We start from the raw sequence: 27717 nt of genomic DNA on the forward strand, positions 1-27717 counted from the left end.
ACATTTCCATGTATGCTGTACACAAAAATTTACAAAGGTGGTCTTCGGGTCAAAATGACCCGTGAGTCACAAAGTGTTAATCAAAGTCAGAGTTATTTATACATCACAGAATGTTACAATGTTTTAGTTGTTATAGTCCATCAGTAGCAGAGCTCTTTTTCTGTGGATTTCCAGAGATTATAAAGGTGCTGCAGATCACAGGGCCCCGAATTCTGTCTCTGCTGAAGCCATGATTGTGCGTTATACCGCTGAAGAGGCTCTAGAGCTGATTTTTTCAGATGTCCAGCAAGACAACTCTGATTCAGAAGAGGAAGTGGAGGATGTATCAGAAGAAGAAGATGGGGAGGAATACAATCCAGAGCAGGATGAATCATCTTCAGAAGAAGAAAACCCTGAAGCTGAAAGAGAGACTTTCCTTTCAAAAAATGGCAAAATAACATGGTCCTCAGCGGCATACGACCATCAAGGCAGGCATGCAGAACAAAACATCATAAAGTTGACCCCAGGACCCACAAGGTATGCCGTTTCTCATGCCCATGACATTGTCTCTACATTCTACCTGTTTATCACACCAGCAATTGAAAAAATAATCCTGGAGATGACAAATTTGGAGGGTTTTCGCAAATATGGAGACAGCTGGAAAAATATGGATGAGACTGACCTGCAGGCCTACTTAGGGCTGCTAATCTTAGCCGGTGTATACAGGTCCCGAGGTGAGGCTAGTCTATGGGATGCAGAGAGTGGAAGGCCAATTTTACGAGCCACAATGCCACTCAAACTCTTTCACACCTACTCAAGACTGATACGATTTGATGACCGTGAGTCAAGACCAACAAGACTTTGTGTGACAGACAAACTTGCAGCCATAAGAGAGGTCTGGGACAATGTAGTTCTTCTGAGCACACTGCACACAGATGGTGACGTTAGCGATCGTGAGGACAGGAAGTCAGTCATCATCCTAGACTACAACCGCAACAAGGGAGGTGTGGACAACCTAGATAAGGTGATTGGAACATACAGCTGCAGAAGGATGACTGCCCGCTGGCCCCTGGTCATCTTCCACACCATCATTGATGTTTCCTCCTACAATGCTTTTGTGATTTAGGAAGAGATCAACCCGACCTGGATGTCTCGTAAGCAGAACAAGAGGAGGGTGTCCTTGGAGAAGCTGGGAAAGGCATTTGTAATTCCACTCATTGAAAGAAGGAAGCATGTCCCCCACACAGAAGCCTCAGCAGCAGTTGTAAAAGCTATTCAGAGTGCAGGAGCTCCTGATCAATGTGAGGATCCAGCTACCACAGCCACTTCCCCAGCTAGGGCAAGTAAGAGGAAGAATGTCAGTTCTGCCCTCAAAAGGACTGTAAAACACATACTGTGTGCTGCAGGTGTAAGAAATATATCTGCAAAGGCTGCGCACTTGCATACTGCCCTACATGTGCCAATAAGGGTTAGTTAATTAGTTGAATGGGTTATGTTATTTTTCATATTTTTGTATTGTACATTGTCTTCAATTGTTCACTGGAGAAAGAAAAGAAAGAAACTGAGTCATTGGGATGAATAAAAATGCATTCAGAACGCACATTTTTTTTAACTTTTTTTAAGCTATAGAAATGAAGTGAAGAGGGAAAACTCAGTTATTCACACATTTTGTGGTGAATGACAAGTTGTTTCTTCAAGCAAGATGAAATTTGGTGTTTAAATTCAATTAAGCTGCTTATATTGGGGGTTTAGTGAAGACGGGTCATTTTGACCCGGAGGACACGGGGTATATACAGGAAATGAGGACGACACAAGGGTTAAGAGACAGTCAGAATGCGGCGTGAAGATGACCTGTAAAACAATCTATACAAAATTTTGAGAACCACTATCGCATGTTATGTAGACCACAAGGAAGTGTTTTAAATCTGAATAAAAAATGATGACCCCTTTTAAAGGAAAGCGGTTATGTTTTCCATAAAAAATGGTTCAATGAAGTGATTCTAAATTTGTAAATACACACCGGTAAACCTACATTTACTTTTGTTTACAATTAGAATTGCGCGATATAAACGATATGCAATTATAAATGATATAAAATTGGTCGTCAATAGAGCTTTTAACACTATTGTTATATCGTGATAATGTATGTTGACACATTCTAGTTGTGTCCTGAACATTTGGCAGCGATAAAGGAATGGAGGAGTCTCAACGCAATGTAGCATTCTTGCCTCCGGCTAACGTCCCTCCACAGTGCAATGCCACTTTCAAGCCAGCAATCTTTACGCTTATGATGACAAACTAAGTTTTTTACAAATATCATTCTCACCGGAAGATGAGGAATAGCTAAACATGTTTCACTACACACAGTAAGAGGATACAATAAGCCATGCTGGCCGCTAACTGCACTGTAGCGTTTTTGAATGTAAACAAAAAAAATGGGTGGATCGATGCAAATATTGACGTTAGTGACACCAAGTATAAGAGCCATATATAGTCGATACTAAGATATTTTTACTATCACAAAATATTTTGTCATTTTTGTTATTGTTTACAAACTAAGGAAATACGTTTGTAGACACAAGAGGACTTTAAAGGCAAAAAACAAATGATTTAAATCAGAGCCAATAGTAGGAACTATTTGAAATATTTAATTGATATTGTTACACCAACATCGTGTTTTTTGGGGGGACGGCGTGGTGAAGTTGGGAGAGTGAGCGTGCCAGTAATCTGAGGGTTACTGGTTCAATCCCCACCTTCTACCATCCTAGTCACGTCCGTTGTGTCCTTGAGCAAGACACTTCACCCTTGCTCCTGATGGGCCTGGTTAGCGCCGTGCATGGCAGCTCCCGCCATCAGTGTGTGAATGTGTGTGTGAATGGGTGAATGTGGAAATAGTGTCAAAGTGCTTTGAGTTCCTTAAAAAAAGGTAGAAAAGCATTATACAAGTACAACCCATTTACCATTTTTCTGATTATGATTTTGATAAAAATGTAATCGTTCAATGATCTTGAACATTTGAATTATCAGTATCAGCATTGGTATGACCAATGTAACTACTTGGTATTTGATCGATACCTAAATATCGACACCCATTTGACACCCATGCTTTAGGGCATGGGTGTCAAACTCTGGCCCGCGGGCCAAATTTGGCCCGCCGTGTAATTTCACTTGGCCCTTGAGGCGATATCAAATTAAGACTAGAGCTGGCCCGCCGATTATATATTGCGGCGGTGCCGCGGTAACACCGCATTCACCGCTAATTCTCATACTTGCCAACCCTCCCGGGAGTCTTCCAAACTTCAGCGCCCCTCCGGGAAATCGTCACGTCTGATTTTCATCCAGTTCAACGAGTGCTGGCCCAGTCACATAATATGTGCTGCTTCTGCATGCACACACAAATGAATGCAATGCATATTTGGCCAACAGCAATACAGGTTACACTGAGGGTAACCAAATAAAAAACTTTACCACTGTTAGAAATACACGCCACACTGTGAACCCACACCAAACACGAATGACAAACACATTTCGGGAGAACATCCGCACAGTAACACAACATAAACACAACAGAACAGCAGCACTAACTCTTCCGGGACGCTACAGTGTGTGCGTGTGTGTGTGTGTGTGGGGGGGGGGGGTTTGGTAGTAGCAGGGGTGTATTTTGTAGCATCCCGGAAGAGTTAGTGCTGCAAAGAATTCTGGGTATTTGTTCTATTGTGTTTATGTTGTGTTACGGTGCGGATGTTCTCCCGAAATGTGTTTGTCATTGTTGTTTGGTGTGGATTCACAGTGTGGCGCATATTTCTAACAGTGTTAAAGTTTTTTATACTGGCACCCTCAGTGTAACCTGTATCGCTGTTGATGAAGTATGCGTTGCGTTCACTCGTGTGTGCGTACAGAAGCCGCACATATCTTGTGACTGGGTCTGACCGATGTTAGAATGGATGAAAAGCGGACGTTAAAGGCAGTGCATTTAAGGCACGCCCCCAAGACTGTGGTCCGGGTGGACTACGAGATATAATGACTGATGAACACCTTTGTTCGATAATGAAGGTTGCCTCAGCTCAAAGCCTGAGCCCCGACATTAATGAACTAGCATCCAAGAAAAGATGTCAGGTATCTGGCTTGGGCACATCAGATTAGATCAGTGTGTTGCAAACTGAGCAGTTTAAAGTCCTGAATGGTTGGTTTATTCCTTATTTTATTTCAAATTTATTAGCCTGTGGAAAAAGTTAATGTTGATATTTACCTCAGAAGGCTGCAAATAGAAAAGAGGCATTCCATTTTTATTTAAATTGTATTTGATATGCCATTGATATATTTTAATTATTATTATTATTATTTGAAACAGGATTTTGTATGTCACTATAAAGTTATATAAACCTTGCTTGTTCAATATTCAATGCAGAACTTGTTTGGGTCCCTATTAAAAGGTTCATTTGTTCAACCTTGGCCCGCGGCTTTGTTCAGTTTTACATATTGGCCCACTCTGTATTTGAGTTTGACACCCCTGCTCTAGGGACTGGGGAGGCTGGAGCCTATCCCAGCTGCACTCGGGCGAAAGGCAAGGTACACCCTAGACAAGTCGCCACCATCACAGGGCCAACACAGATAGAAAGACAACATTGACACACTAGGGCCAATTTAGTGTAGATTGATAATAATGTTAATAAAATGTTTAGATTTTTTAAATAGATTCTTGAAGATTTGGGGGATCGATTTATAAATTAAAAAGCACTTTGGAGAGTGCGGAACCTCTGCCAGGCCTTATTTCCCAACAGTAAAGAATTCTTAGAAACACCCCCAAAATCTAATCACTTATTCCTTATCCAATTTCTGACATTTGCTGAAAGGTTCATCAACATCCGCTGATAACCATTAATCTCAACATAGCTTAATAGTTGTCAGCTACCTAACAAACGGACATAGACCGACAAACCCCTGAGAATCCAAGGATAAATAAGATGTCATGTCATGTCCGTGCGTGTCTTTTTGTCTGTCTGTGACTTCCAAACAGGCTGCAAGAAGGTTCACTCTTTGCACCAGTGTCAGCACTTAGGCTTGTTTGTTCTAAATCGGAATGAAACAAACTGTGTGAACTCTTTTGTCAGTCCCGGCCTCAAAAGTTCAGCCTCGTAACATAGTAAAAATGATATGGATCACACCCAAAATGTAATCACTTGTTCCTTATCCTATTTTTGACATTTTCTGAAAGTTTAATTAGTCTTCCCATCCATCCATCCATCCTTTTTCTACCGCTTATTCCCTTCGGGGTCACGGGGGGCGCTGCAATCTACAATCGGGCGGAAGGCAGTGTGCACCCTGGACAAGTCGCCACCTCATCGCAGGGCCAACACAGATAGACAGACAACATTCACACTCACATTCACACACTAGGGCCAATTTTAGTGTTGCCAGTCAACCTATCCCCAGGTGCATGTCTTTGGACATTTTTAAAATTGTTGGAAACTGAAACATAAGTGCGACTTAGATTCACGGACATGATTCTTGAACAGGATTCGTAAACAGAAAAGTTTGTATATTGAAGCAAATTTATCCAAAAGAAACATTGTAAACATGAATAATGAGCTTCTGCCTTGACAAAAGTCCTTATTTTAATAAGTGTACTACACTGTACCATACATCAAATATAAAACAAATGGCAAGTATAACAAACAAATATGACCCTATAACAAACATAACAAGGGGGTGATGGATCAACTTTCTATTTATTAACAAAGCCAACAAACAACTAGCCTATTTATCCAGGGTAAATCACACCTAACCTTATCTGTGTCCACACACAACAATGCCACCGTTTAAGACCCCCGCGCCCTCCATCCGCATGAGTGGAAAAAAAAAAAGGGAAAAAAAAGCGTCCATCTGCTCTCCAGTAGATGACTTAACATTGTTTTTCGGTAAATAGACTCACAGCTGACGTGGACATTTGAAAGTTCTCTTGCTGTCTGAGAAGTGTTGTATACGAAATAGCTGCAATCGCCCGTTGCCTTCTCTTAAGGTATTGATTTGTGGTTTCCAAAAGCGTCTGTACATGTGGGAGAAACACGGGCATGTCTGGATGACTCACCTCTATCTTTGTTATGAAGCTGCCTGTGATGCGTTCATTCTAATGTCTTTTCCTATGTGGAGCGCGGTCTTTGTGGCGTCACATCCTGTGTGGGCGGGGTCTTTCTGTGTCACTTCCTCTCCGAACTCACTTCGTAAACGATCAATGAGTCCATACAAAGCTAAGTGCCGGAGATTCAAGAATTACACGGCTGACTTAGTCGTGTAAAAATTTGTCCGAGGAGGGGGATCTTAAACGCTGGTTTAGTGTGGCTGAAACGGGGCTTTGGCTAAATAATTATTCGTTTAAGGGGTTAAACGACTTAGTGTAGACATGGCCTTACTGTCCTCCTCGTATGCAGCCCACCTACTGACACACACACACACACACTCACAGTTTGAAATCACAAAATTCCTTAACTTTAACATTTATGTTGCTACAGTGATTAAGAATAAAACATTTTAAAATCCACTTTACCTTGCCGGTTAATCGTCTTGGCTTGCAGTGGAGGAGAAAGAGGGGGAGGCTGTAGATACTTCCTGAATGTTTTAAGCAACATTTTGCTTGCCCAATGCTTTTTTGGACTCCTAATGAGCTATCAAAACTAGAAAAATATTGTAAAAAGCCTGAAAGACACACAACTAGCAAAGTAGCTAACGAAAGCATTGCTATGCTGACTGAATGAAGACCGGATATCGATCAGACCGCCCACATTGATTGTGCTGCCGAGCACAAAATGGCCGAACTGCGAGGCACACAATACGTGGATGAATAGTTCCTTCACCAAAAGCATATTTTTATTGGTCTGTGGTTCGTAAATCAAAAGGTTTGTACAATGAGGGATTCGTAAATTGAGGTTACACTGTGCCTCCTGGTGGAGGCAACACAAGCGTCGATTGAGATGTAAATCGCTTTTTTTCGGCACTCTTAACCAGTTAAAACCCACTCAAGTGGAAAGAGCCGAGATTTGAACCCACAACTGCCTTTGAGCTATTCTTTCCACAAAGCATTGCATATTTCTTCTAGTTATATAACCTTTGTTGTTTCTCTTTGCTAAATCAGGAACCACATAGCATCCAACTGGCAAGCGTACAGCGGCATGCAGGACCAGTACAAGCAAGATGGAGTGCAGCGCCGTGCCGTGAAGAGTATCATCAGCCACCCGGATTACAACCAGATGACCTTTGACTACGACATCGCCCTGCTGGAGCTCAGCGAGCCTCTGGAATTGTCTAATACTATCCAACCCATCTGCCTACCCGCTTCCTCCCACGTCTTCCCTGCAGGCATGTCCTGCTGGGTCACGGGTTGGGGCGCGCGCCGAGAAGGAGGTATTCTGCATACATTGTTGATTCTGCCTCCCAACTGTCATTTTTTTGTGGGTAATTATTATACTCATTTCAGCTATTCATCCTCAATTGTGGGTGACCCACTCTGGAGTGCTGTTTTTTTTGTTTTTTTTACCCCTCTTTGCATATCCGACACTCACCAAAATGAAGACATCACACTCCTCCCCCGTGCCTCTTACAATGAGCTATTCATCTTCTTTCATTCTTTTCATCTTTCATCCCGTCTCATCTTTTTCTAATCTGCTCTATTCCATTAAGCCGTTCCCCGTATCCATACATCAAGACGGGCGCCGCTCTCCCGGGAAGCCTCTTAAACCTTCATTAGCTAACGCTAATCCGGCCCATTAACACCTTTGATTTGAGGGACGAACACGACAGAGCGCCGACCCCTTTGTCCTGTTTTCTCAGGTCAAAAGGCGCAGCTCCTGCAGAAGGCGTCGGTGAAGATCATCAACGACTCCGTGTGTAACGTGGTCACGGAGGGCCAGCTCACCTCCCGGATGCTCTGCAGTGGTTTCTTGGCCGGAGGAGTTGATGCATGCCAGGTAATAGGAAACTCCATGGACAAATACTTTTTCTACTTTCTGGGGATGTAACGATAAACGGTTTTATTGATAATTGCGGTGAAACTCACTACGTTAGTATTACCGTTTTGCTAACATGAATACAAGAGACATTAACGTTTTTCCGTACTAAGAAACAACACACGCCAGTACAAACACCAGGGATGTCCCGATCAAATATTGATATCGGAATCGATCCTTGGATGATATTAGCTTCTATCCAAAATCTCCGATACAATCAATCATCAATCAATGTTTACTTATATAGCCCTAAATCACGAGTGTCTCAAAGGGCTACACTAGCCACAACGACATCCTCGGCTCAGATCCCACATCAGGGCAAGGAAAAACTCAACCCAATGGGACAATGAGAAACCTTGGAGGGGACTGCAGATGTGGGGACCCCCCTTGGGCGACAGGTGCAATGGAAGTCGAGTGGATCTAGCATAATATTGTGAGAGTCCAGTCCATAGTGGATCTAACATAATAGTGAGAGTCCAGTCCATAGTGGGGCCAGCAGGAGACCATCCCTAGCGGAGACAGGTCCCGACTTTGGACAGCCAGCGCTTCATCCGTGGCCACCGAACCTGTGACCCCCCCTCCACGAAGGAGAGGGGGGCAGAGCAGAAAAGAAACGTCAGATCAACTGATCTAAAAGGGGGGTCTATTTAAAGGCTAGCGTATACAAATGAGTTTTATGATGGGACTTAAATGCTTCTACTGGGGTAGCATCTCTAACTGTTACAGGGAGGGCATTCCAGAGTTCTGGAAATGAAATGAAAACGCTCTATAGCCCGCAGACTTTTTTTGGGCTCTAGAAATCGCTAATATGCCGGAGTTCTTTGAACGCAGATTTCTTGCCGGGACATATGGTACAATACAATCAGCAAGATAGGCTGGAGCTAGACCGTGTAGTATTTTATACGTAAGTAGTAAAACCTTAAAGTCACATCTTAAGTGCACCGGAAGCCAGTGTAGGTGAGCCGGTATAGGCGTAATATGATCAAACTTTCTTGTTCTTGTCTAGCAGCCGCATTTTGTACCAACTGTAATCTTTTAATGCTAGACATAGGGAGGCCCGAAAATACTACGTTTCAGTAATCGAGACGTAACGAACGCATGAATAATGATCTCAGCGTCGCTAGTGGACAAAATGGAACGAAATTTAGCCATATTACGGAGATGAAAGAAGGCCATTTTAGTAACACTCTTGATGTGTGACTCAAACAAGAGAGTTGGGTCGAAGATAATACCCAGATTCTTTACCGAGTCGCCTCGTGTAATTGTTTGGTTGTCAAATGTTAAGGTGGTATTATTAAATAAATGTCTGTGTCTAGCAGGACCGATAATTATCATTTCCGTTTTCTTAGCATTGAGTTGCAAGAAGTTAGCGGACATCCATTGTTTAATTTCATTAAGACACGCCTCCAGTTGACTACAATCCGTCGTGTTGGTCAGCTTTAGGGGCATGTAGAGTTGGGTTTCATCAGCATAACAGTGAAAGCTAACACCGTATTTGCGTATGATGTCGCCTAGCGGCAGCATGTAGATCCTGAAGAGTGCAGGGCCAAAAACGGAACCCTGGGGAACTCCACACGTTACCTTAACATAGCCCGAGGTCACATTGTTATGGGATTCGCACTGCATCCTGTCAGTAAGATAAGAGTTAAACCACGACAAGGCTAAGTCTGACATACCAATACGTGTTTTGATACGCTCTAATAAAATATTATGATCGACGGTATCGAAAGCAGCGCTAAGATCAAGAAGCAGCAACATAGATGACTCATCAGAATCCATCGTTAGCAATAGATCATTAGTCATTTTTGCGAGGGCTGTCTCCGTAGATTGATTTGCCCTGAAACCGGATTGAAAAGGTTCACAGAGATTGTTAGACGCTAAATGTTCATTTAGCTGCTGTGCAACAATTTTTTCTAGGATTTTCGAAATAAATCGAAGGTTACCATGAGGTCAGGATCAAGGTTAGGTAATTTGAGCAGAGGATGAATAACCGCTTTTTTGAATGCTAGGGGAACAGTGCCAGAGGAAAGTGATCAGTTTATACTATTTAGCACTGATGGACCTAATATTACAAAAAGCTCCTTGATAAGTTTCCCAGGAAGTGGGTCATGTAAACCCGTTGTTTGTTTTATCCCATTTACACGCTGTAGCAATTCCTCTAATGTTATTTCATCAAAAAGGGAGAGACTATTTTGGAGGGCAATATCCGTCGTACATACAGTCGTATCTGTGTTAATATAACCCAGTTGTAGCTGGGATGCGTTGTCTTTAATCTCCTTTCTAATGAGTTCAATTTTCTTATTAAAGAAATTCATAAAGTCATCTGTTGAGTGGGTGGAGCTACTGGGAGGAGTCCCTTGTTGGGTTAACGATGCTACTGTACTGAACACATATTTAGGATCGTTTTTGTTGAGGCGGATGAGATTTGAGTAGTATTTAGCTTTAGCTAAGGTAAGCATGCGTTTATAAATTATTAAACATGCTTGATGGAAAACCTCAAGTTTAGTCGCGCGCCATTTGCGTTCCAGCTTTCTACATGATAATTTAAGAGCTCTAGTTTCTTCTGTAAACCATGGGGTACGCCTTTTAGGGGCCCTTTTTAGCTTTAGCAGTGCTATACTATCAATGGTTTCGCTCAGTGCTGCAGCGTGTTTACTTGTGCAAAGCTGGGCAGCCAGTTAAATGTCATCCAATAAGTTAACAAATAACAAAGTTGGTATTTTCTTGTATTTAGTCAAGTCCCCGAAAGGGACAAGCAGTAGAAAATGGATGGATGGATGCATGGAAGGCAATAGACTTCTAGGAGCTAGCCACGACACAACACCTTAGCACACAAGCTAGACACACATACTAATTGACCTTAATTGAACAATATTGCAGTCTAAAAAAGCACAATAAAATATAAACAAGAATCAAATTATTAAAGTTGCATGTTATTTATCAATCAATCAATCAATCAAAGTTTAACTTATATAGCCCTAAATCACGAGTGTCTCAAAGGGCTGCACACGCCACAACGACATCCTCGGCTCAGATCCCACATCAGGGCAAGAAAAAACTCAACCCAATGGGATGACAATGAGAAACCTTGAAGGGGACCCCCCCCTGGGTGACCGGTGCAATGGACGTCGAGTGGATATAGCATAATATTGTGAGAGTCCAGTCCATAGTGGGGCCAGCAGGAGATCATCTTGAGTGGAGACAGGTCAGCAGCGCTGGCACGTCTACAACTGATGCACAGATGAGTGGTCCACCCTGGGTCCCAACTTTGGATAGCCAGCGCTTCATCCGTGGCCCCCCTCTCCACAAAGGAGAGGGGGGCAGAGCAGAAAAGAAACGTCAGATCAACTGATCTAAAAGGGGGGTCTATTTAAAGGCTAGCGTATACAAATGAGTTTTATGATGGGACTTAAATGCTTCTACTGGGGTAGCATCTCTAACTGTTACAGGGAGGACATTCCAGAGTTCTGGAAATGAAATGAAAACGCTCTATAGCCCGCAGACTTTTTTTGGGCTCTAGAAATCGCTAATATGCCGGAGTTCTTTGAACGCAGATTTCTTGCCGGGACATATGGTACAATACAATCAGCAGGATAGGATGGAGCTAGACCGTGTAGTATTTTATACGTAAGTAGTAAAACCTTAAAGTCACATCTTAAGTGCACGGGAAGCCAGTGCAGGTGAGCCAGTATAGGCGTAATATGATCAAACTTTCTTGTTTTTGTCAAACGTCGAGCAGCCGCATTTTGTACCAACTGTAATCTCTTAATACTAGACATAGGGAGGCCCGAAAATAATACGTTACAGTAATCGAGACGAGACGTAACGAACGCATGTACCGTATTTTTCGGAGTATAAGTCGCTCCGGAGTATAAGTCGCACCGGCCGAAAATGCATAATAAAGAAGGAAAAAAACATATATAAGTCGCACTGGAGTATAGGTTGCATTTTTTTGGTGAAATTTATTTGATAAAACCCAACACCAAGAATAGACATTTGAAAGGCAATTTAAAATAAATAAAGAATAGTGGACAACAGGCTGAATAAGTCTACGTTATATGACGCATAAATAACCAACTGAGAACGTGCCTGGTATGTTAACGTAACCTATTATGGTAAGAGTCATTCAAATAACTATAACATAGAACATGCTATACGTTTACCAAACAATTTGTCACTCCTAATCTCTAAATCCGATGAAATCTTATACGTCTAGTGTCTTACGTGAATGAGCTAAATAATATTATCTGATATTTTACGGTAATGTGTTAATAATTTCACACATAAGTCGCTCCTGACTATAAGTCGCACCCCCGGCCAAACTATGAAAAAAAACTGCGACGGTATATGTACACATACAATGTCTCAAAAGCAGAAGAGTATTAGAAAGTATGCACTAGAGAATGTGTCCGTATCCAACGCCCTGCATCATGACCTTAAGTTAATGAATTGTTGTTACCACTAGGGTTTGCCAAAACACAAATTAACATTCCTTTTCAAAAGCATAAGTCTGTCATAAGTAGGGTTGCGCGATATAGACTAAATAAGTGGTATACATTTGGCCAATGATAGAGCTAGTAATACTATCGCTAATACATGTTGATGACACATTTCAGCTGTGTCCCATAAATTTGGCAGCCACAAGCGAACGAACGCATCCGCAACACAATGTAGCACTCTTGTCAATGGCTAACAATGTCCCTCCACAGTGCAAAGCAACTTCTAAATCAGTTATCTTTGCCTGTATGGCGGCAAATAAACCATGTTTCTTACAAGTGACATTAACACTGGAGGATGAAGAGTAGCTAAACATACTACACTACACACCGTAAGAGGATATGTTAACCGCAAGCTACAGCTCTTGAATGTAAACAAAAGTGGGCGAACAAAACACAAATATTGACAGTAACGATACCCAGTACTATCCTATCAGGTCGATACCAAAGTGGTTAGATTGATATTTTTTACTATCAAAAAATATTTTGTTGTTAAAGTACTCAGGAAATTAGTCCTTTGACACAGGACTTTAAGGGCAAAAACCAAATGATTGGAGCCATTTGTAGGAAATTATGTAAAAATTGTATCGTGGCGAAGTTGGTAGAGTGGCCGTGCCAGTAATCGGAGTGTTGCTGGTTACTGGGGTTCAATCCCCACCTTCTACCATCCTAGTCACGTCCTTTGTGTCCTTGGGCAAGACACTTCACCCTTGCTCCTGATGGCTGCTGGTTAGCGCCTTGCATGGCAGCCCCGCCATCAGTGTGTGAATGTGTGTGTGAATGGGTGAATGTGGAAATACTGTCAAAGCGCTTTGAGTACCTTGAAGGTAGAAAAGCGCTATACAAGTATAACCCATTTATCATTTATTATTTACTTGGACTGCACGATTTTGAGAAAAAACCTAATTGCAATTTTTCTCACCAATTGTGATACGATTTGCGATTTTTATATTTTATACATACAATTGCATTAAACTGCGAAAATAATGAGTGAAGGAAGTTACTTTTAGACAGTCACTCAACATATCCCTGTCTCAAGGTGCCATACATTAGAGCAATATGCAGTATTTTACTTTAAAACATATTTGGCTTTATGCAGATCAACTCAGAGTTTTTGTCTACATTGTGCTCTTAAACTGAAGAAACAACAAACTATACAGTGATTGTAATATAAAGTTAATATAATACTAAATTATAATACTAAAAAGTACATCAAGTAAAGTTGTTAACACATTAATGTCGGAGCAACTAAGATATTCAATTGTGCTCTCAGTGCAGAAGGATCGTTCGATACTTTGAGGAATACGAGACCAAGGAAGTGTTTTTAAAGAGCGTTCAAGGACCGCTCAAGAGTAGGACGCGACAACGCCCGTCAGGACACTATCAGTGAAACATAAGAAACATAGAGCGTGCTTTCTAACAGTGTGTCTATTTATTTTAGTTATGATAAGTAAACAACTTGTTCAAAATATTTCAATGTGTGTATAAGTACTTTTTGAGCACATTCAACAATACCGCAATAATAACCGTGATCATTTTGGTCACGATAACCGTAATATGAAATGTTTATACTGTTGCATTCCTATCATCTACTAACCCATCTTCCCCGTCACCAGGGTGACTCGGGAGGGCCCCTGGTTTGTTTCGAGGAGAGTGGGAAGTGGTTCCAGGCCGGGATCGTGAGCTGGGGTGAGGGCTGCGCTCGCCGCAACAAACCTGGTGTCTACTCTCGCGTCACCAAGTTGAGAAAATGGATCAGAGAGAAGACAGGTATTTGATGTGAGGAAGAGGGGGAGGAGGGATGGCGATCCAGAAGAAAGTTGGGCTAAAAGGACAAAAAGTTATTTGTCTGTTTTCTTTGAGAAGACGTTGCATGGACACAGACACTCAAACACTTGATATTGGTTTTAATCCTCCTCCCCTTTCAACTATGACACATGCTGGCTCACGTTTTGTGCATTAATCAACATCAATGGCTTATCATAACCCCTAATTATTATTCACTGATGAAAATACCCACCATTTACGAAAGAAAACAATTTATCGCATTATCCCATTATTTGTGTACAGAGCAAAAATCGTGCATCGTGGTTTCTGAACAGCTTTAGTCTCTTGTAGATATTTTTTAAATTTTTTATTTGGGGATTTATGTATTGAACCATGCTTGTTTATAGCTTTCACAAGACAAGAGCTGGACATATAAAATATAGTTTTTTATAAGGTTTTTAACTACGGGTGTCCCAATCAGATATTGACATCGGTCCAATATTAGCAAAAAAAGCTAATATTGGCTTGCATCTAAAATCTCCAATACAAGCAGTCCTACAGCGCGTTTACTTGTGCGAAGCTAGACAGCCAGTTAACATCTAAATGTCCTCCAATAAGAACACAAAGTTGCTTTTTTCCTTGTATTTTAGTCAAGTCAAAAAGGTAAAAATGGTAGGCTATAGCTTACTAGGAGCTAGCAGCTACACAACAGCTAAGCACACAAGCTAGACATACGTTATGCGAGTCCTTAATTGAACAATATCGCATTTTCAATATAATAAAGTATTAAATAATTAATACACATTAATTAAACACATTCCTATTATTCACAGATACAAAGTCTCCAAGGCAAAAAGTATCCGGTAACAAGCGTGTCTGCATTATTCAACTTTCTGCGTCATGAAAAAATAAATAAATAAATTATGGTTACCTAGGCACTTAAACTAAAACACAACATATGTCCATTCTAGATGGTTAATATTAGTGTTTTTCCTACCTACCATTAATTTCACTTGATCAAATATTTTCTAACATTCCACACTACGCAAACTATACAAGTATGTGTGATTTGTGCAGATACCATATCGGATCAATACCAGTGTCGGACAATAGTCAAGGCTCCAATATTGGTATCGGGATATCGGGACACCCCTATTTTTTTAATTAAAAAAAAAAAGATAATACAGGCATTTTTTATCGGCTTCGTTCAAATTAACTTTGTGATAAACTAATATTGGAAAACATATGCTGAGAGGAAAATGGGAGGAAAATAAAGGTTAACATAATTCCTATGATTCTGAACAGGCATTTTTACCAATCAATCAAAGTCTTCCTCCAACTCTTCATCAACACCACGCAGTTATTTGATTTGAACGACGACTAACCTTCCAAATCGTCACCCACCTTGCAAAAAAGGAGCACAACATGAAGATGGTTGAGACCCCTAAATGGTTGAACAATACTTTGTGATGTGGGTTCACTAACATTTGCAAACCAAATATTGAAATAAGTATTATTTATTTTAAGGGGGAGAGTGTTTTGAATATAAATGTTTCCTAATAAAGACAAAATACTTTAAGACTTGTACAATTGATTTGTATTGCACACACGTGTGTTCTATTTGAGAGAGTGATGATAGCAATAAACTGCTCTGATTGGATTCTTTGATTCCTAATTTAATTTCCTGTATATATTTTTTTCCCCGCCTTTGACGAGTTGTGTTACCAGCATTTGCTGCTGTGCGAATAACAAATGCACACCTTGCAGCAGATAGTAATGAACATGTTCCTCACCTCCCTGTGGTGAGCAGCGGGGGCTACCTGAGGGACACAGGTGACAAGACAAACTCATCTTGTCACTAATACCTGCTTTTGTCCTATTAGCTTTGAAGATGGGCACGTTGAGTTCCGGGAGGAGTGTACATGTGCAGCGGGGGTTGTGCCATCTCATCTGTCTTCATTAAAAGCCGAGCACCACTGGGGGAATACGAAAAATCAACATAGACAGTGCTGCTAATTTAGGTATTCATCATTGTTGCAACGTGGGATGCTTTGTTTGTCACTGCTCCCCACTAACGCTGCTCGGAATTCACACAAAGCGCTGCTTTTTTTTTTTTTTTATCGGAAATGTTTTTATTTAAATATAAATATGTGTACAAAGATACAAGCAAATGGTAGCTCATTTGTAGCAAATAAAATTCTTAATACGTTATTTAAAAAGAATGGACGAGCAATTAGTTGTGATCCAAAAAAAAAAACATTGAATGATTGATAAACTAAGCAAGAAAATGTGTGGATCCAAATGAAGTCAACCAAAATACATAATATATAAAGATACCGTACTTTACAATAGAGCGGCTTACACGCTGTACATTAAGGCTTATATAAAATATAAAAATAAAGACAAGCGATGATGTTTGCCTCCTCAGTGTTTCGTGTAATTTGTTCTCTTGTCAGGCTGCCTGGCAGCAAGCGACAAATGGCAGTACAGGCATCCATACTGAAACATCCACAAGGTAGAATCCAACCGGTCTCATCTATAAAGCTTGCGTTCGTACCAAACATGGCCGAAAAGTTGCATTTGGGTTTTTGATGCAAAGTATGAGAGCTATAAAAACACAACTGTTTAGTGGAATGAAAGACTTTTAGTAGGGACGTACCGATCAGTATCGGCCGATTTTCGTGAAAAAGTATGTCATGGCCATTGCCCATTTTATGCATTCTATTGCCGATCCCCTCTGACTGATACTGTTTATTTATAGTTCCCCGGCTGATAAGTGGCTAGCAGCTAATTATGTGTCTCTATAATCCTCTCCTCTAAGCTAACAAAAACACCTCCATAAAGGCAAATAAACTGCATTTTATTGTATCATTAAGTATAATTAATCACTGGAGGAGGAGGCTGAACATAAATATTTCACACTGAGGAAAAGAATACGGAACTAGTGTAAATATTGTGTTGATATTGTTAAACTGTCAATAGCACTCATACATTGGAAAATGTACTGTGATTGGCATACGCCGATTCCACTCCTAGATGATCGGCACAACCCTACATTTTAGTCAGAATACTACGCATAGTCTTATAGATGAGACCCCAGATATTTTAACATGAAATGAACATGAATCTTAAATGCGAAGGTTTTCACTAGACATATTGATTGCATGCAACAGAGAGAAAACATGGGCTCGGCCATTTGTACAGAGATTTTTTTTCAGGGTAGTACTGCGTCTTGTAAACATTTTTGAGACCGTTTGATTGAGTTGCAAAACGTCCGCATAAGGACTGCCGAGTATGCTGACGCCGCATTCAAGTTTAGCTCAAGATTGCCACCTTGTTCCAAACTACCACACTTGATTGTTCTGGTAATACCCTACTTTTACCCCCCTCAGTCACAAAACACTGTAGAAAAAAAAGTGTAGTACCAGGGCAAGGAATGTAGTACCCCCATTTCTCCCTGTAAAATAATCACCATCTTTGGGTTTCTATGGCCTTCTTGTTCCACACATTGTCTTTAATTGAAATCCAGGCTCGCGCTCCCCCCTTCAAACTATTTCTTTTGTCCGCAAGTCCAAGATGTTTGTTTTTCAGTATCCAGTTCAGGTTAAAGTATTCCACTGTTGTGCAGGTTAGTTTGTTACTCTGGCAGTCTTTTATTCATAACAGACACACAAATGTGCTTCGAATTCCTTTCGCATGCCAACCAAAAACAGCAGGAACATTTTTTTGTTGTTGTTGCTGATGTTTGTCTCAGGCTGCGAAAAACTGCAAGGAGACTCTTGAATGCAGCTAGTCTGTACCACAGTCAACTGTTGAGTTGTCCGCTGAGCAAACATCTCCGTATGTTTGGATCGTGAAGAGATACCACTCTGGAATTACAAGTTCCACCTGAACATCACAATCTGCTGAAATCTCCAGCTTTGTTTGATCCCGCACCGACATGTCCAAAAGTTAAGAACGTCTCCGTTCTTGTTAGTGTTTAGATACTTGTTTAATCAAACGTGCGTCTGCATACGTTGTGAGGGTCGGCCGTAGTCCGACTGCTGGGAGGACACTTGTGACGAGGCGTAAGAGAAGCGGGACGAGCTGGACACTTTGCTGCCTTGGTCCGACTGGTCGAAGGCGTCCACTTTCTCGTAGGAGGCGGGCTTGACGTAATTGGTGAAGGCGCGGCCGTAGGTGGCGGGCAAGTAAGCGGTGCCGCTGTAGAGCGGGTCGGTGGGGTAAATGGTGGCGGGTTGAGTGGGTTGCTGCTGGGCGGCGGGCTGCTGTTCGTACGCAGACTGGGTGACCGTGTTGGCAGCGTATCGGTGGGCAAAGTCGTAGATCCGTGGCTGGGTGCCGTGCTGGCTGTACATGGGGCTCGGGGAGGGCAGCTGTGACGGCGTGTAGACGGGCCGGGGGTTGGGCACGTACTCTGAGAAGCCACTGCTGCGGATGTTGCGGTCTTCATGGCCTCGTACGTTGTAGTAGCCGTTAGTGGGGTCCTTGGGCGCATAAAGAGAAAGATGCCTGCTGAGTATTTGGCATTCAAAGAATGAACGTATGGATTTATTTGGCAGACTTTCTTCATGTTTACCTTGATGTCCGATCTCTCATCCTCCTCCTCTTCCAAGAGGTCGCTGTGTTCTGTGCGAGATGTCCCGGGAGACTCGCTGCTGTTTGGCGCCTGAGGGAAGACGGCGCATATTTCCATGAATGAACACCGTGTTCAAGACCTCGCTTTGCATTGGAACAAAACAACTCTCTGTAACACCATGTGATGTTTTGCTACACGCGAGGCTTTTACCATCGGCTCCTTGACGTCCTCCTCGTCGTCATTGCCGCGTGTGGCGTTGTGGTCGCTGTGAACTATTTGAACTCTGATGTCGCTCTTGGATAGGCGCGTGCACCTTTTGCCTGCAAAGACAAACCCGTTTGCCTGTGAGTGAACTTGACCGTAAATGTGCGTCAATTTGTTAGCTGAAAACTGGCGAGGGCCGTACTGACCGTTGAGCTCACCTTTGCCTGTGTGCCTGCAGCAGATGGAGACGAGCGCGATGACACAGATGAGCAGGACGCTGCCTCCGCCGACGGAGCCACCAACAATTAACAACATAGGCGGGGCTTCTGCAAGGGGAACACAGATGGAGTGGGGTTAAATGGCTGCTAGGAAAAGGAGGAAGCTAATCAAATGCAGAGAAAGTGACATCCAGAGCCGGCCCCTGGCAGAAACACTCTATGCAGTTGTGTAGGACCACGGAGGGGGACACGTGATTATGGCGAGCGATCACTTCAATAGCTGATCATCAACGTAGACCTCATGAATACAATTATAAACTTTTTTTCAGCCGGGAGTCAACATGTCTTTTTAGTTTTAATTTAGTTTAAGTAGCCCATTCAAAATCTCATAGAGATAAATGCTAATTTAGCATCGTTTCGAACGCTGTCGTCTTGACCGATTCACGGCTGTATTTCTAAAATGACTGTACTTTTTAAGTTTATATTGTAGCCTAACCTTTTCCCTATAAATAGAAAGTCTAAAGAACATTACTTTTTTCATGGTTTTTGCCCATTTATTGTGTTTTGTTTGCTTTTTCAATTAACGCCGAAGAGCCTGAGGCATAGCAGTTTTGAATTGTTTTTGCTGCAATAGGAGATATCCAACACTCTTTCTTTCTCCTTGAACCTATCAACCCATTTTATTATCTTTTCATATCAACTTTGGACATTATCTGGAATATAAACACATGACAATTGATTCAACTGAATTGTTTATTGTTCATACATGATTTACAGCAAATACAAATCTCTACTTAGCTTGTACAATATTAATACATTATTTCTTAATATCTGATTATAAATTTACTTGAAGTGCATTTTTGTTGCACATACTCCAATAGTTAAATCTACATCTGGTCGCCAACACTCTGGTTTATTGCTGTTAATTGGTTCCAGGCTTGGCAAAGTAGGAATGATTAATTATAAATGTAATATTTTCAAGAGCTAAGGCATTGATTAGTAGTACGCGGGCTCCATCTAATGGTACACCCAAGATTTACATAATTTAAAACTAGAGATGTCCGATAATATCGGCCGATAAATGCTTTAAAATGTAATATCGGAAATTATCGGTATCTGTTTCAAAAAGTAAAATTTATGACTTTTTGGAGTGGTACACGGACGTAGGGAGAAGTACAGAGCGCCAATAAACCTTAAAGGCACTACCTTTGCGTGCCGGACCAATCACATAATATCTACGGCTTTTCACACACACACAAGTGAATGCAATTCCTACTTGGTCAAATGCCATACAGGTCACACTGAGAGTGGCTGTATAAACAACTTTAACACTGTTACAAATATGCGCCACACTGTGAACCCACACCAAACAAGAATGACAAACACATTTCGGGAGAACATCCACACCGTAACACAACATAAACACAACAGAACAAAAACCCAGAACCCCTTGCAGCGCTAACTCTTCCGGGACGCTACAATATACACCCCCGCTACCCCCTACACCCCCCCCCACATTACCCACCCCCCCCCCCCCCCCCCCCCCAACCCAACCCCGCCCACCTCAACCTCCTCATGCTCTCTCAGGGAGAGCATGTCACAAATTCCAAGCTGCTGTTTTGAGGCATGTTAAAAAAAATAATGCACTTTGTAACTTTAATAATAAATATGGCAGTGCCATGTTGGCATTTTTTTCCATAACTTGAGTTGATTTATTTTGGAAAACCTTGTTACATTGTTTAATGCATCCAGCGGGGCATCACAACAAAATTAAGCATAATAATGTGTTAATTCCACGACTGTATATATCGGTATCAGTTGATATCGGAATCGGTAATTAAGAGTTGGACAATATCGGAATATCGGATATCGGCAAAAAAGCCATTATCGGACATCTCTATTTAAAACTTATGTTATGTAATTAATTATTAAGGTACAGTGTTTTATTTTCCTATATCCAGTGTTACTGTTCAGACTGTGTGTATAATGCTACAGTGGCCAAAAATATGCTAAATAAAACCCCTGCTTTGTTTTAATGATTACTTGGGCCTACTAAGCTACTGTATTTTAATGTTGGTCATTATGGTGGCTTTCTAAATAAGTTTTTTAACATTAAGAAAGCCCTCTATAGATGATAGAACACCACATAGTTACCCTTACAAGGCATAATCTTGACAATCAATCGTGATACAATACTCACTAGGCTGCATAAGCGCTATAGCCCCTAGTCGCCTAGCGTGTTACACACACATTTAAGACCAAAATGGGGCACAAACAATCTTGTTTAGAGCCACAAAAAGTCTAGGTTTTGTCTTGGATTGTTTTGCTAATGAATCCCTGAGATGTCAGCACTTTTACCGTCTAAAACAATGTTTTGTAACCATAAGGCCAGGGCACATTGTTTGGGTGCGAACGCCCTCTACAGGGCCGCCAAAAATATATATTTCTCAGCTGTGGTCCGTATACTCAGTTGTAATACACTTTTCCACCACTTGTGGCAGTAATGACAATGTCAAACAAACAGAAGAAGTCTGGAGCTAAAGTCATAGAGAAGTTTTTATAAGCCCACAAATTCCGACTGAAGTGGTGAAGCTGTATATTCATTTGCACTTTAATTTTACTGACAGTTCAGTTAAGAAACACATTCATTATTAATGTAGTTCATGTATTTTAGCACAGCATAATTGTATGTTTAAAAACATCCATCCATCCATTTTCTACCGCTTATTCCCTTTTGGGGTCGCGGGGGGCGCTGGAGCCTATCTCAGCTACAATCGGGCGGAAGGCGGGGTACACCCTGGACAAGTCGCCACCTCATCGCAGGGCCAACACAGATAGACAGACAACATTCACACTCACATCCACACACTAGGGCCAATTTAGTGTTGCCAATCAACCTATCCCCAGGTGCATGTCTTTGGAGGTGGGAGGAAGCTGGATTACCCGGAGGGAACCCACGCAGTCACGGGGAGAACATGCAAACTCCACACAGAAAGATCCCGAGCCCGGGATTGAACCCAAGACTACTCAGGACCTTCGTATTGTGAGGCAGATGAGCTCCTTCTTATGGAGTATATTTGGTTAGTACTTATTTTTCTTATCAGCCTGACCTAAACCCAAGGTTTATGTGTTAAATAATTAATCTTTGTGATCATATCATTTTGACAAGGTTGTAGACAATACAATTGAAATCAGGAGTAAGATTACTGATGAAAAGCTAACATCTGAGTGGGACCCGGGCCTCTCTGTAGTGGAAAAGTTGGCCCATGAGGTCAAAAAGGTTAGGAAAGCCCTGGTCTAATATATGCGTAGTTAACCGAGACCTGCTCATAGTGATTGTGCATCACTCAGCCTGACGATTGTCTGTAATCTTTGCCAAGAAACAAGGCCTGACATGCAATGAAGCAAAAGACTGTAATCTCGTTAGAGGTTCCAGGAGATCCCGATGCCCATTTCCCCGGAGACCCCACTCTGCTACAGTGATGTAAATTGCCGGAGAGGACCTTGTTTTTGGTGCCTGCCGCAACAAAGGCTTCCACTGGCAGCGGCATTCCAATGTAATTTTAGGATCACTTCAGTGGAATACAGCCAGAGAGACGCTGATAGAGAATATCAGTCTAACCTAAAACGCATGACTCCATCTAATTGACTTTTGTCCTTGATCAATATCTATGTTATAGGGCAAACATATTCATTAAAGCTAACCATCTGCTGATTGAATCGTATCGATTAGGGGAATATAATTAAGATAAGGAGAGGCAGGAGTTCTGCGTTTACCTAATCTGGGCCTCCTTGCAGGAGGATTGAGACTCTCATTATGTTTTCTGGGAAAAACTCTTCAATGGAAGAGTTTATGTTTTGGTAATTGCTTAGTTAAGACAGTCCATTATTGTTTGATAAAAAGCTGATGAATTGCCTTTTGAAAGCAAAAAAGAGCACTTGGGTGCCGTTGATTCAAACTCAATTAGTTGAAAAAAATCGAATGAACAGGAGTTCAGCTTACCAACAGAAGAAGAACATTCTGAGATTGCCATTGATTGACTATTTTTTATTTTACATGGGCATCTTCAAGTACGAATCATGGAATCGCTTTATAAAGATTGTATTTATCCCACAATGAAGAAATCCTGTGGTTGCAGTGCAGATTCAAAAAGTATTAAAAGCAGCCCATAAAGTCACAAAAGTTCCCCCCCCCCCAGTCTCGAAGGAGTTTAAGCCAAAAGGTTAAAAAACGCATGGAAACAAGAGGATAACATTAAGGCCCCTTCTACACTAAGGTTATCCAGGCTATATACCACCTAACCTTATCCTTGTCCACACACACACACACACACACACACACACACACACACACACACACACACACACACACAGCCACCGTTAAAGACCCCCTCCCCCCTCCGTCCGCCGACGCAACACGTCATAGTGACCTCTGACCTGGAAGTGTATTCTTACCCTGTGTTTCAATGTACCGGTAGACTATTGCCACATTTATCTTAACTGTAAACCTTGCTTGCCTCACCATCAGCAGCTGTTAGACTATAGTAGTGAATCACACCTGAGCCATCATACATGAATCATATCTTTAGTGGACGTGTGAAAGTAAACAATGTGATAAAGAACATTTTATAACAATCAATCTAGGGATCTAGATCTAAACATCTAGTCAGGACATTGTGCTTGTAGGCTGAAATTGGCGGTTGTACTTGACGGCCGCAACAACTTCATGGCTTCACAATAGTAATGGAGTACCAAACTAGACGTTGAGTAATCGCTCCGACATACAATAACTGACAGTCTGCTTTGCCAGTCCAAATGCATTCGCTGTTTTCCGTAGTACTCCCCCGTCCACAGGAGCCCGCATTCTCGTTGTCTCTCCTTCAACAAATGGACAAAGTTTTTCGCTAAGTAGAATCACAGCTGACCTGGACATTTGAAAGTTCTCTTGCCGTTCCTCTGGCACAACACACTCGTTGACAAATATATCCCACCAGGTTGCCGTTCTTCCAGGCCTTATCCAAAACCGTCGCTCAACATTGTTGCAGTCTGAGATGTGTTGTATCCTTAATAGCTGCAATCGTGCGTTTCCTCCTATTAAGGTATTCATGTGTGATTTCCACAAGCGTCTGTTATGAAGCTGGCTCTGGCACGTCACTTCCTGTGTGGGGCGTGGTCTTTCTGGCATCACTTCCTTTCCGAACTAAGTTTGTAAACGATCGATGAGTCCATACAAAGCTAAGAGCCGGAGACTCAAGAAATACACGGCGCACTTACCCGTGTAAAAAATTATCCAAGGAGGAGGACCTTAAACGATGGGTTAGTTTGACTGACACTGGGCTTAGGCTAAATAATTATTCGTTTGAGGAGTTATCCGGCTTAATGTAGACAGGGCCTTAAGACATACTTGCCAACCCTCCCAAATTTTCCGGGAGACTCCTGAATTTCAGTGCCTCTCCCGAAAATCTCCCGGGACAACCATTCTCCCGATTTCCAGCCGGACAACAATATTGGGGTCCATGCGGACCTGAGTGAAGACAACCTGTCGTCACGTCCGCTTTTCCTCCATATAAACAGCGTGCCGGCCCAGTCACGTCATAACATCTACGGCTTTTGGAGAGTGCACAACTGCGCACACAACAAGGAGACGAAGCAGAAGAACGAAGAAGAAACAGTCATGGCGACGACGAGTAAGAAGAAGTAAGCTTGCAAGTTCCAAAATGATTGGAAACCAGAATTTCAGTTCATCCAGGACAGTTCGAAGGGGAAGGGGTATGCTGCCTGTAAATTTTGTAGATCAGACTTCTCCATTGAACACGGTGGCCGAATGGATATAGTCACTCATGAACGGTCAGAGAAGCACAAGGCGGTGGCAACGCAGCATTGGTCACAGCCCAGTATTATAGGCCATCTTGCTAAATGGATACCCGAGGGTGTAACATATGCCGAGACGAAGATGGCTATGCTGATAGCTGCAAGCAACATCCCGTTCTCATTTGCGGATGTTTTCAACAAATCCGTGAAGGATATGTTCCCGGATTCAGAGATCGCTCGCCAGTACTCAAATGGCAGACCAAAGGCTACTCAAATAGTGAAAGGTAAGTGTTATTTTTTTTTTTTAAGTAAGCAGCAAGTACAGTACAGTTAGTAGAACAACTGTATTTTCATTACTGTGTACTGCACTATGTATATATATATATATATATATATATATATATATATATATATATATATATATATATCAAGAACTCTAGCTCGCGGTCAGTGTATCCTCCTGCAGTGTAGTGTAGCATCTTTAACTATTCTTTGTCCTCCAGTGATAGTGGTACTTGTAAAATACGTAGATTATTTGCCACTATGTAAGAGAGGACTACTGACTTAGAAGTGGCTTTGCACTGTGGAGGAACGTTAGCTCGAATGCTGCATTGCGTTGAGGACGGGTTTCTTCACTTGTCACCGTCAAATTTGTTAAGACACGGCGAGAATGTGTCATCAACCTACATTATCATGATATAACAATAGCTTTAAAGGTTTTATATCGCGCAACCCAAAGTCCAACTCTTCCTGCCAGTTCTTACCTTGCTCCTTCAGGGCGACCAAGGCGGTGCCAGTGCCAAAGTTGTTCCAAGCAGTACAGTTGTAGCGCAGCTCAAAATCCGGCGCCAGCGCCTCGGACAGCACCAGAGAAGACACGACTCCTTGGTCGCTGGTCACGGTCTGCACCGAGTAACGACCAGAGGAACCGGAGGAAAGGCTGATGTCTCCAAACGACCATACCTGTGGGGATGGTAAGACAATGATGGTAAGTCATTTCGTACTGTGTACCACATGATCCATACTCCTTTCTGCCAACCTCTAAAGCACAACAAGGCTGAGCCAGCTTGTGTTTCAGCACCTCCCACATGTGACCTGCAGGTGAGTTAACCACCACACCACCTGTCTGTCTCTCTGCTCCTCTCACACCCTAATTATCCTCTCTCAGCCCAGCATATATTCAGCGGTTCAACAGGGTCAGCAGAGTGATGCCTCTAGGGCCACTAATTGAATGCAGTTTGGCTGAAACCAGTAGGAAGCCCGTCTCCCACAGCTCCCCCGACTCCTCTATCGCTTTATTTAGTGCCTGTGCAATTACACCGCTGAATATGTGTTTGTTAGTGTGCTGAAGATATCATGGTGTGAAGGTGAGGTCAGGGGTAACACTCCCCTCTCACAGCTTCAGTGCGGGGGGGGAAGACTATGTAATCATCCAAACATGAGCGCTAATAAGACTTACAATCTTATAAGGTGGCGGGCTGCTTCCCACCCGGCACTCCAGCTTGCCCTTGGAGTGCTTGACTGCATGCTGTGTGGGCTCTGCTGTGATAATAGGTGGGCCTGGAGAGAAGAAAGCAGACAGAAACATGAGATAAAAACATTCTGACCTAAACACTAACCAGTCGGATGAGTACATTGAAACAGGAAGCTTACCATTTACAGTCAGGGTGGCTTCTCGTTCTGCAACTCCGATTCGAGGTACGATGGCCTTGCAGGTGTAAGTACCAGCATCCGCCTGCGTTACGGCTTTCAGCTGCAAGGTGTTACTGTTGCTAAGCACCTGGGCAGAGAGCGTAAGAGCAGGCAAGTGAGACTGGAGTCCTCCTGGGGGGCTGCAGATTAGACATGTTTCCACTGAACTCTACCGCTTGGTAGAAACTTGTCTATATGCAAAATTAGGGGACAGTAATCAATAAACAAACAATAATTGAAAATGAACTTGATAACTTCGCTGACATCGATAGATTGTTTGTGTTTTGTTTTTTTTTATATATATCTTGCTTCCAAACAGGATGCAAGAGAGTTCACTCTGTGCATCGCTCTCAGCACTCGAGCGTGTTCGTTTAAAGCGCGCCCTATTATGCAAAACAAACTTTTCCCACCTATTGGTATCTGCTGTTGTGTATTTGCGATCTGCATAAGTCCAAAAAATGTCTAATGAAATCGTGGAAGCATTGCAAAGATATTTATAAAATAATCTTGCCTTCCTTCATACTTCCTCCAAACTGTCCGTTTGGAATTTTCACAACCTGTGATGTCACCATTTGGGAAAAACGTCACCGGATTATTCATATGTGTATGTATGTATGTATGTGTGTGTGTGTGTATGTGTATATATATATATATATATATATATATATATATATATATATATATATATATATATATATATATATATATATATATATATATTAGGGATGTCCGATAATGGCTTTTTGCCGGTATCCGATATTCCGATATTGTCCAACTCTTTAATTACCGATACCGATATCAACCGATACCGATATCAACCGATATATACAGTCGTGAAATTAACACATTATTATGCCTAATTTGGACAACCAGGTATGGTGAAGATAAGGTACTTTTAAAAAAAGTTAATAAGATAAATAAATTAAAAACATTTTCTTGAATAAAAAAGAAAGTAAAACAATATAAAAACA

The 27717-nt window shown here is 41.9% G+C and overlaps 2 protein-coding genes across 5 annotated transcripts in view; one reads left to right on the forward strand and one right to left on the reverse strand.

Moving 5' to 3' along the window:
* Window positions 1–15902, forward strand: part of st14 (ST14 transmembrane serine protease matriptase) — an 83064-nt gene extending 67162 nt beyond the window's left edge. For all 3 annotated transcript variants that reach the window (XM_061952653.1, XM_061952662.1, XM_061952645.1), the window contains 3 exons: window positions 7109–7377; window positions 7804–7940; window positions 14092–15902. In XM_061952653.1, the coding sequence (XP_061808637.1) occupies window positions 7109–7377; window positions 7804–7940; window positions 14092–14253 (568 nt within the window). In that variant the 3' untranslated portion in view covers window positions 14254–15902. The remainder of the gene's footprint in view (window positions 1–7108; window positions 7378–7803; window positions 7941–14091) is intronic.
* A 467-nt stretch (window positions 15903–16369) lies between these two features.
* Window positions 16370–27717, reverse strand: part of kirrel3l (kirre like nephrin family adhesion molecule 3, like) — a 107469-nt gene continuing 96121 nt past the window's right edge. The window contains exons 9-15 of one of the 2 annotated variants that reach the window (XM_061952682.1): window positions 26708–26834; window positions 26514–26614; window positions 25819–26017; window positions 19244–19351; window positions 19032–19141; window positions 18822–18911; window positions 16370–18729 (exon numbers count right to left, since the gene is read on the reverse strand). In XM_061952682.1, the coding sequence (XP_061808666.1) occupies window positions 18238–18729; window positions 18822–18911; window positions 19032–19141; window positions 19244–19351; window positions 25819–26017; window positions 26514–26614; window positions 26708–26834 (1227 nt within the window). In that variant the 3' untranslated portion in view covers window positions 16370–18237. Of the gene's footprint in view, window positions 18730–18821; window positions 18912–19031; window positions 19142–19231; window positions 19352–25818; window positions 26018–26513; window positions 26615–26707; window positions 26835–27717 lie in introns of both variants that reach the window. The other variant, XM_061952673.1, reaches the window with a different exon arrangement.

Source organism: Nerophis lumbriciformis, linkage group LG04, assembly GCF_033978685.3.
Source record: "Nerophis lumbriciformis linkage group LG04, RoL_Nlum_v2.1, whole genome shotgun sequence".
Taxonomy (NCBI): Eukaryota; Metazoa; Chordata; class Actinopteri; order Syngnathiformes; family Syngnathidae; genus Nerophis; species Nerophis lumbriciformis.